At 36.4% G+C, this 11,208-nt stretch overlaps 1 protein-coding gene across 1 annotated transcript in view; it reads left to right on the top strand.

Annotated features, from left to right (window-relative positions):
- LOC106868455 (retinal guanylyl cyclase 2) overlaps positions 1–11,208 on the top strand; it is a 363,114-nt gene that overhangs the window by 90,056 nt on the left and 261,850 nt on the right. Inside the window, exon 2 of the mRNA XM_052966448.1 lies at positions 2,717–2,801. Within this exon, the coding sequence (XP_052822408.1) occupies positions 2,717–2,801 (85 nt within the window). The remainder of the gene's footprint in view (positions 1–2,716; positions 2,802–11,208) is intronic.

Genomic DNA, 11,208 nt, shown 5'->3' with positions numbered 1-11,208 from the left:
CGTAAAAGCACCCACTACACTCTCTGAGTGGTTGGCGTTAGGAAGGGCATCCAGCTGTAGAAACTCTGCCAAATTAGACTGGAGCCTGGTGTTGCCATCCGGTTTCACCAGTCCTCAGTCAAGTCGTCCAACCCATGCTAGCATGGAAAGCGGACGTTAAACGATGATGATGATGATGATATATATATATATATGTATATATGTATGTATGTATGTATGTATGTATGTATGTATGTATGTATGTATGTAAGCATATGCAGTTTTATTTCAAATACACATGCTATGAAATTAGGCATTTTGTATTATAAAATCACAGGTGAGTTCAGACAGGTTTGTATCAGACAGGTAATACTTTAATGAATTCTCTGAGAATTACATTTACAACTTAATTATATTACCATATGGTAATTCATTTTTGTGATAACAATTGAAGTATGAGATGTAACCAAATCCTATAGTAATGAACTAGTCATGAAGCAAGAAAGTGAATGAGATGATAAGTCAATTATGTTATACTGTGATAATCACTTGTCACAAAGAAATCAAGTGTACTGCACAATTTCGCTGTTGGAAATTATGTAGAGATATTCCTCTCAGGTTGAACACACTTAATCATTATATTATCATTATATGTAAAGACCATTATATTTAATAACAAACAGCATCATCTGTATTACTTCTACAGCCACTTCTATAATTATCACTAATATCATTGATTTTTTTTTGGCATCAGAATGAATATCATCCTTTTATTGGAGATAGAGTATCACTGTCACAATTGTCATTATAGTTATCTTTAACATAGACATAATTATCATTAGTATCATTATCACTTTAAACATGTTCACTTGTTTCTTCAATGCCATGGGTATCATATTCATTATCAACCAATATAGCTGACTTCTGCATCAACCTTTTCATGTTCAATAATAATCATTGTTATAATCAGCATTGTACTCATTCATGTTGTCACCTTTATTTTCTTTATTTTATACATCAAGATTGTATTATTCTTGTCTGTGTCCCCACTTCAAATTATTCAATGATGACTGTATGAAATTTTTTTGCTTCTGTGAAACATTACTTGTTCTTGTGTAAGTAAGAATATCAATTAACATGAATGCATTGGGATTCAAGAGCAGAAAATACTGGGTTGTAGGAAAATATGACAGAAATAGTGAAGGTTTAATAACATTCAGAACTGGAGGTAAGGATTGAATGAAGAGTCTTTGGAAAGTCAGTGATTTTGTCAATGATGTAGTGATTATTATTAGTACGATTTTATAATATAGATGCCTATCTGCATTTTTGACCAAAACTAATTCAAGCACATAGATCTGGTTAACGAGTAATGAAGTCTAAGTCACTATATCAGAGGTTCTCAGTCTTTTTTGACTTCCTGGTGCACTGAAAATCAAATAGAAATTATGAGAGCACTTTGTCTGCAAAATTAAAAACAAAACATGCTTGAAAGTTAAAATTAGAAAAACTAATTCCAGAAAATTATTGCTTACTTCATTCTGTTAACCATACTTGTGTAGCAAAAATTGTGAACACCACAATTTTCAAGATTCTCAAGCACTAGTCTGAATTTTTTAAAGTTTTAAATTGTTGTCTTCAAAAATCCAGACCACACTTCGAAGTCCCTTATGACACACTGCTTGAGAATTACTGCTCTACACCACAGTAGAAGTGGTGCAAGAGCGATAAGTTCATTGAAGTCATCAACAATGATGGCTTCAGAGCAAGGTGAAATTAAATAAATGTCCTGAATGCAACATAAACCATAGAGAAATATCTGTTAGCATTTGATGTTTGGAGTCTGACACTTAGAATAATGTGTAAGGAAGTCTTTGAGTTCTAGTAGCCAGTAGTCTTTCATGTCACTGTCCAAGTGAGAGAAATGGAGAGAAACAGACTCTACATAAACCCTAACAATTCATTTCAGAACAAGGTTTAACTCTTTAGCATTTGAACGGGTCATATCCAGCCCAAATATTCTGCCCATTTTATATTTAAACTAGCCAGATCCAGTCTATCACACCTACCCTACAATGTCATTCTAAAAATGAAACAATCACATCATTGAAACCTGAAAGTTATGAGATAATGCATGATTAATTTGAAACAATGTATTTGACAAAGTAATCTAAATACCAAATGGTTTAGGAGGGAGTGTTGGCTGCTGGACAGTAAAGATTAGTTAGAGACAGAGGAGAAAAAATCTACTGTATAGAGGAATAATGTTTGTGGTTTGTGTTGTTTTTATTGTTATTTAACTCTCAGGCCATCTTTGGTAAAAATAAGCGAAACATTCCTGTATTGAATATTCTGTCTTTCTGTATATCATGGATTACATTGTTCAATGTTACCTGTTTCTTTCAAGACAGCAGGTTGTAAGTTGATTTAATTTGGTTGAAATTTCTAGCAGATCAAGCATTTGGTTTGAGTGAGTGTGAGTAGGATGAAAGTTGGATTGAACAATTTAAGAATATTAGTCTAGATGAAAGAGATTTCTCTAATACAATCATTTTCAATTTTTGTTCTTTGTGTGTCTAAATCAAACACATTGTAGACTGCCATTTCTAATACACTACATAACCTTTTTATCTATAGCTGTGTTTCATTTTATGTAAACTGAAGACTTATAGTTTTGACTTGGTTTATTTTGAGTTCTATTTTTATTGATGCTTGAAAATTATTTTTATCATTGTAGATGTGAGTCCACTTCTGATATCATTGATATCCACTTCTGTGATTGGTGTGGTTTCACTTATATGTTTGCTCTATATGATGATTCGGTAAGTCCTCAATTATGTATATTTCACACACAGACATACATACAAATACACACAGACACACATATATGTATGCATATATGAATATAATAATATATATGTGTGTATATACCAGAGAGCTGGCAGAAACATTAGCACGCCAGGTGAAATGCTTAGCAGCATTTCGTATGTCTTTACGTTCTGAGTTTAAATTCCACCAAGGTCGACTTTGTCTTTCATCCTTTTGGGGTCAATAAATTAAGTACCAGTTGCATACTGGGGTTGATCTAATCGACAAGCCCCCTCTCAAAACAATTTTGGGCTTTGTGCCTAGAGTAGAAAATTATATATATGTGTGTGCGTATACATGTACATATAAACGTATGAGGTGGTGGGTGGGGCTGAAATTCTCACCTTTGTCACAGCTTTGCGATGTTCCTCTACCCTTACTTTGAAGGGGTCGCATGTTTGCCTTTGTATGACCTACCACAGCAGTTTTTTGGTCATATTCTCTTCTAGTGGTGGTTTTACTCAAAGGAGATATTTGCAAAGTGTTGTATTATTCTTGAATACTATCCTGATGTCATATGTGCTGCATATCTTTTGTATCTTTTCAGAGAGGCCTTTCACATAGGGTAGACAGACTGTGGACAGTTTATTGATTTCATCCTCTCTTTTCTTCCTAATTGGAATGGATAATATGTTTTCGGGGTAGTTGTTGCTTAATAGATTGTTATTGAGCTTGATAGCTACTTATATTCTTTGCTCAATGTTTTAGGCACTGAGCAGTCCCTCTCTTTACACTGCATGGATGGTGGGAATTGAAGCTGAGATATCATTCAGTATACCAAAGGGAATCATTCAGCGGGTACTGGCATCGGTCACATTTGAATAGACAAGAAAGATGATCATGCAATCCACATTTTAAAGGCCCTGACAATTTAGTTGTATAAAATTGCGGTATACAGATGGCCTGAAACCATAGTTGGTGCGTGTTATTAATATGTCCAGGAATGCTAGCTGATTGTCTTTTTCCTTTTCCATTGTGAACTGTATGGGTGGCTTTATTGAGTTCACATGATGTAATAGCACTTGAACATCTTCCTGGTGGGGCCAGAGTATAAAGGTTTCATCAACATATCACAGCCATAGGGTTAGTTTTAGTGGTGTTGATCCTAAAGCTGAATTCTCAATTGAGAATTTGGCTTTAGGAGAGAAAGATACTCATGAGACGATAGACAAAGGTTGCAAATAACTTCAACCAACATTCCAAAAGTAGTGAAAGGTCCTGTCTAAAAGCAACGGTGATGGAGACTGAAAAAACCTGCAACAATCCTATGGGAAGGAGGGAGCAGACAAAGAAGCCTGAGTTATAAAAATCAGTAAGTCAAACCCAAAGGCCTTCTTTCATTATGCCAAAAAAAAAAACAGCCTCAGTATGTTGCAAAATAGGACCCCTCTTCCAAAAGGGTGGCTCCCTCACAGATAGTCCAACCAAGATCAGTGAGCTACTGAATGACCAGTTCAAAAGTGTCTTTACCACCTGGAACACAGACAAGTGAACAAACCAGTGGATTTCTTTGCTGCCTCACCTATAACCAGCGTGGCAGTTACGATACATTACATTGATATTAGCGAAGAAGATATACCACTAGCCATACATGAGGTGGATGCAAACTCATCTGCTCATCCTGATGGTTTCCCAGCAATCCTCCTCAAATCATGTAAGTGTGCCTTGGTGAAACCACTACAGATTCTTTTCCAGAGCTTTCTTGCAAATGGCCGGTGGCCAAGCAAACTGAAAGAGGGAACAATATGCCCAATCTATAAAGGAAGAAGCAGAGAGCAGATGCCAAAAACTATAGACCTTTCTCTCTGACTTCACATATCAGCAAACTCATGGAATGGATAGTCAGAGGGAAACTAATCACATTCCTTGAAGAAAATGATTTGCTGAGTAATACCCAGCGTTGCTTTCAACCAGGTAGGAGCTGCCTGACCCAGCTCTTACAGCACTATGACTGGGTGTTGAAGCAGTTACTCAGCAACTCAAATGTGGACATAATATACCTTGACTTTGCAAAAGCTTTTGATAAAATGGATCATGGTATGAAATGCCACAAACTGAGTGATCTTGGCATAGCTGGAAAACTTGGAGAGTGGTTACATGACTTTCTGAAAGATAGAAGTCAGGCAGTAGTGGCCAATGGAGCCTCCTCAATGAAAACACAAATAGTGAGCGGTGTTCCACTGGGTACTGTCTTGGGACCACTGCTTTTCATAGGGGCCCTCTAAGATATGCCCTCAACTGCCCGGATACCCACCCTTGCTAGCTATGCAGACGATACAAAAGTCTTGCAAAAAATACAGAACCCCAGTGATGTGGCACACCTGCAGCAGGAGTTGGACTCAGTTTACCAATGGGCTGAGGATAATAATATGCAGTTTAATGCTGAAAAATTCCAAGCCCTGCATTGCTAGCATCCAAAACTGAATATAAAACATACAGCGTACACTGGTTCACAAGGGATTACAGTCCCAGAGCGTAAATCAGTGAGGGGCTTGGGCATTGACAGGAGTGATGATACCTCTTTCCATGTTCATATTACCAGGATGGTGACAAAGTGGCTGGATGGAACCTGAGAACATTCAGAACCAAAAAGAAGGAAACTACAACGGTCCTCTGGAGGACATTCATCCTCAGCTGCCTGGATTACTGCTTCCAGATATGGTCATCCAACAGTGTATTAGCAGTAGATCTTGAAGCAATCAGTGAAGCTTCACAAAGAAGATCGTCTCATTGCAACAGCTCAGCTACTGGGAAAGGCTGAAACAGCTAAGACTCTACTCCCTGGAGTGAAGGCAGGGGAGGTATGCAGTAATATACATCTGGAAGATCCTGGAAGGAATTGTGTGGAATTTTGGCATTGAAAACTACACCAATGCCAGAACACGTCGACATTGCACAGTGCCAAAGATCCCAACAATGCCATCATGCTTCAGGACCAGTTACTGCAACAGCCTATGTTCCAGGGGCCCACAGCTTTTTAATATTCTCCCAAAGCAGATGTAGGTGTTTTCAAATCAAAATTGGACCTCTTCCTATTGAGAGTCCCAGATGAACCTACCTCGTGGCAAGAGGTGCAAATGAGGGTAGCGACATCAACTCCCTTATTCACCAAATGTCACACATTAGAGGAGGCTCTCAATATTAACAGTGTAGCAAATTAGTGGTGCCCCAGCAGGGCCACAGCTCGGAGCTGAAACTAGAAGAAATATATATACATATCAAAACATACACACAATGTTACAAATACTAACATGTAAATATTGGGTTGAATAACCCTTTTGCATAGAAATATGTACATGCTATTATTTATAGCTTACCTGTGTGCTTTTGAGATATCCAGTTCTAAAAAGAATTGTTTCATGTTCTCTTGAAAGTTCATAAAATTTATATGACATCAACAACATATATATATCGTTTACTGTACACAGTATGTAGTGTATATAGTTATGAGCAACTAATAGTTTCATACATTAGAGATGTGGTCTAGGCAGATTTTTATAACACAACTAGTATGTAATTCTCAGGCTCTGAGTCTGAAGATCACTTGGTGACACTAGGCATGTTATAAAAACCTGCCTGGACCACGTTTCTAATGTAAGGAGCTATTAGTAGCTCATAATAGCATATTACTTAGAGTAAGTGATATTTATCACTCCCCAGATGGAGTACTTCTTTTGTTGATCTCACCTTAATGGAAAAGTAAACTATATATATATATATATATGATGACCGTCCACTCGTGACCGAGGAAGACCATTACTGACCTTCAGGAACATTGTGCACTCTAGGACACACACACACACACACACACACACACACACACACATATATATATATATATATACATATATCATCATCATCATCATCATTTAGCATCCGTTTTCCATGCTGCCATGGGCTGGATGGTTTGACTGAGGTCTAGAGAGCCAGCAGCTGCACCAGGCTCCAATTTTATCTGGCAATGTTTCTACAGCTGAATGCCCTTCCTAACGCCAGCCTCTCTGAGAGTGTAGTGGGTGCTTTTTACATGCCACCAGCACAGGAGCCAGTCAGGCGGCCCTGGCATCGATCACATTTGGATATTGGTTTTTATGTGCCACTGGCAAGGGAACAAGTCAGGGGGTACTGACATTTGAATGGTTTTTTTGTGCCAGTGGCATGGGAGCCAGTCAGGCAGACCTGGCATCGACCACGTTCAGATGGTGCTTTTTATGTGCCACCAGCACAGGAGCCAGTGAGGGATGCTGGCATTGGCCACATTCGGATAATACATTTTACGTACCACTGGAACAGGAGCCAGTCAGCGGGCACTGGCCACAGCTACGATTTTGGTTTTACTTGACTCAACAGATCTTCTCAAGCATATGACATTGCTCGATGCATCTAAGGTACTCTTAAATGGGCCATGCAACACTTCTACATATATTATGTGTGTGTGTGTGTGTGTGTGTGTGTGTGTGTGTGTGTATATATATTTATATATGCATATCTACATGTATATTGTATATCTATAACATGATAGTACTTTATTATTCAAAAATAAACTACTGCTTAATTATTTCATGAGGAAAAGGAGCACTAAACTAAAAATCTTTGAATATCTAGTGATTGCTAATTAGTCCTAATCAGTAAAGTTGTGCATCAGTTATTTCTTTCTCAAATATTTCTACAATGTTTTTCACCACTTTTATGTTTGTCTTATTAACATGGAGGTTGTTTTAATGTTCATTACTAGTGATAAATCTAGAAGATAATGAAATGCCAGCATTCAAATATGAACTTCTGATAGATGAACCAATAGTTTGTTGATGCATAGTCTCAGCTACATGTCACTAGCATTCCCTGCCTAAGTACACTTAATTAAAAATAAATCCAAATTTACTTTTGGATCATTGAGACGAGGTTGGGTACATATTATAGCAAAACACACAACTGGACATTTTATTTATAGCTCTGAATTTACAAAACTATCAAGCCCATACTGATATAAAACTACAGATCTAAAAACATTAAAAAGAAGGAAGTGAAATATCATTATATGATTCGTTTCTGACAGAATAATTACAATTCAAACAGGTGAATCTAAAACAGGGCTGATGCATTCTGATACTGTAATTGATTTTTGCATTAAATTTGGTTTTATGCTCTCTAAACCAAGTTAGTAAGACATCTGCAAATAACAAGTGATTTAATAATCTGTAAGTCCTGCTGAGCTTGTGCAAATTCTTCTTCATGTTTACTTCACTGATATAACTGTAGAAATTTTATACAACTAAATTGTCAGGGCCTTTAAAATATGGATTACATGATCATCTTTGTTGTCCAAATTCATGCCACTAGCTAATCTGAGTCATTCTGCTTAGCTCAGTTTTGTTTTATATACGCACACACACTGTCACACTCAAACATGTGCACATGTACATTATAGAACTGAGACACCTTGAAAGCTAAAATATTCAGTAATCTGCTCATTAATCAAGATTTCACATATATAGCTCTTAGTAGAACAATTTCATTTACATGTTTATCTAATGCTGACTATTACTGTTCACCATATTCAGCATTGTTTATGATTTTCATGGCTAACCAGTTCTAAATTCTGGCTCTCATTAATGGCTACATGCCATGGCTAACATTCAAGGTGGTTAATTTCACATATGCATGAAATCTATTACCAGATAGAGGTCTTCCTCAGTTACAATGATTTCCATTAATATATGCACAGCAGATTTTTCTCTGTCACAATATTTGATTCATTTACTTTTTAATATATATGCGAAGCTATGAGGTATTACTCAGGTACTCAGCTATGAGTCCACTACATCTTATAGCAGAAACATCTCCAAGCTAATGAAGTTCATAAGATAATCGTTTATTCCGTTGTCATCTCATTTTCTTACTTACAAATATATATTATATATACAATATTTATACCTTGAATTATGAATTGATGTGGATAAATGGAGGTAAATATATCTTAAAGTTATGCATATTTTTTCATAAAAAAAAAGAGTATAGAACTGAAGATCGTAGTATGTACTTTGATTGAATTTTTTTTTTTAATTGATTTATTTAGTTTGTACATTAAATGTGTGGCGGCACAATGGCCCAGTGGTTAGGGCAGCGGACTCGAGGTCATAGGATCGCGGTTTCGATTCCCAGACCAGGCGTGGTGAACGTATATTGAGCGAAAGCACCTAAAGCTCCATGAGGCTCCAGCAGGGAATGGTGGCAAACCCTGCTGTACTCTTTCACCACAACTTTTGTGCCTGTAATTCAAAGGGTCAGCCTTATCACACTGTGTCACGCGGAATATCCCTGAGAACTACGTTAAGGGTACACGTGTCTGTGGAGTGCTCAGCCACTTGCACGTTAATTTCATGAGCAGGCTGTTCCGTTGATCGGATCAACTGGAACCCTCGACGTCGTAAGCGACGGAGTGCCAACAGCATTAAATGTGAAACTAGTTTTGTATTAACCATGCTGAACTTAGGATAGTCTTCTTTTATTTTGCTTGCCTTACATTACTTACGTACCAAGGAGAAATGCCTTCATTTTATTTAAAAAACAATGGCCATTCAACATGCATGGAGTTTGGTTTTTTTCACTACTCTTCTCCTATATCTTCATATACAAATATAGATCTATATAAATCAAAGATCAAAGGTTCTTCTTGAACCATTGATTTTTTGTTTTTGATTCATATGCTGATAAGGTCCAGTTCATATATACTCTATCCACTGGATGGGATACTAGTCTGTCACAGAATTAAAGATTTTATTTTACAAGCTGAGTGGACTGGAGTAATGTGAAATGAAATATTTTGCACAGGAGCAAAATACATTGCTTGGTCCAAGAATTGAAACTTCAAGTGAAATCACACTGTCATGAGTGCAATATCCTAATTGCTTAGTTCCCCCCACACACACACACGTACACGCACACATATATATGCACTTGAAAATATGTATAGATATATATGAATATAATGTAGGTAGTTAGCAAATGAAACACAGGTAATCATGAATATATAATACCAAAAACATTTTAAATTTGCTGTTTTATTACACAGTAGCAGAGATACGTGGCCTTGCTTAGAATTATGATGAGGCGAAATTTTTAACTCAGTGATCCAAAGAGTCAGTATCGAAGGAAGCAGAAAAAACCGTCAGTAACAGAAAAATACTAAACCATACTTCTCTCAGTAAATTATGAAATTACTTACATCAGTAAATGTGAACTTCTTTCTGTCATAAATAGCGACTGTTAACGTAAACTTACTGTCTGAACAATAATGATTGAAAATGTAAACTTACAATCAAAACAATAATGATTGCAGTTAAAGTGAAACAATGGCACCTGAAAATTGAAAGGGGAAAGAATAGCATCTGAAAAATAAAAGTGCAAACAATAAGGAGGGAGGGAGTGAGTGAGTGAGTGAGTGTGAGTGAGAGAGAGAGAGAGAGAGGGAGAGAGAGAGGGAGAGAGAGAGAGCTAATTAGACAAATAAGAGAAAGATAGAACGATAGATAGCTATAAATAGGTAAGATAAAGACAGAGAGATACAGATAGATATAGAGATAGAGATGGAATGGATCCGATATAGATATAGATAGAAAGAGAGATATGTTACGTTACTGACGCTACACACCATGAAGTTAAAGAGAATAGATTATTGCTATTGGTCATTACTTATTTTACCCCATTTTAGATCTCATCTTTTGAAAATAGAAAATGATCAAATTAGACATTAGTTTGGAAAAATCCAACCGAGGAAAGAATGTTGATTGTTAAACAAAAAAAATTATTCAGATATTTTATTAGTAATCTCAAATACAATTGGATGAAAGGTGACGAAGAATTTCTTGAAAAAAAACCCAAAAACATGTACCTCTCACCTGACAATGTTCTAGACTCTCTCAACTTTAACAGCAATAACAACTGTGCTCACTAATTTTTACTTGTAAAGATGATACAGCAGTACAAAGTTATGATGCAGTACTTGCAACGTAATGATTTCAAACAAGTAGGCAGAAAATAATGAGAAATCATAAATAACTCATTTTACCCCAGTTACTAATTCTGCCCATCTCTCTCTCTCTCACATACACACAGACATACATGCAAAAAAGATGTATGCATATGTATTTATGTATGTACGAATACATGACAACACACCCCTTCACTCACTCACACAAGCACACACACACACACACACCATACATAAATGTATAGAAACATAAATTAGACAGGGACAGACTTTGCCATTTTTATATCAATACCTGAAGTTGACATTGAGAAACCTTTTTTTAAAGAAGTGAATGTAATTTAATAATATTCCAAAGTATATTTCTAAAGAAT

This window comes from Octopus bimaculoides, chromosome 3 (assembly GCF_001194135.2).
Source record: "Octopus bimaculoides isolate UCB-OBI-ISO-001 chromosome 3, ASM119413v2, whole genome shotgun sequence".
Classification (NCBI taxonomy): domain Eukaryota; kingdom Metazoa; phylum Mollusca; class Cephalopoda; order Octopoda; family Octopodidae; genus Octopus; species Octopus bimaculoides.
This window is presented reverse-complemented; position numbering and strand designations above follow the sequence as displayed.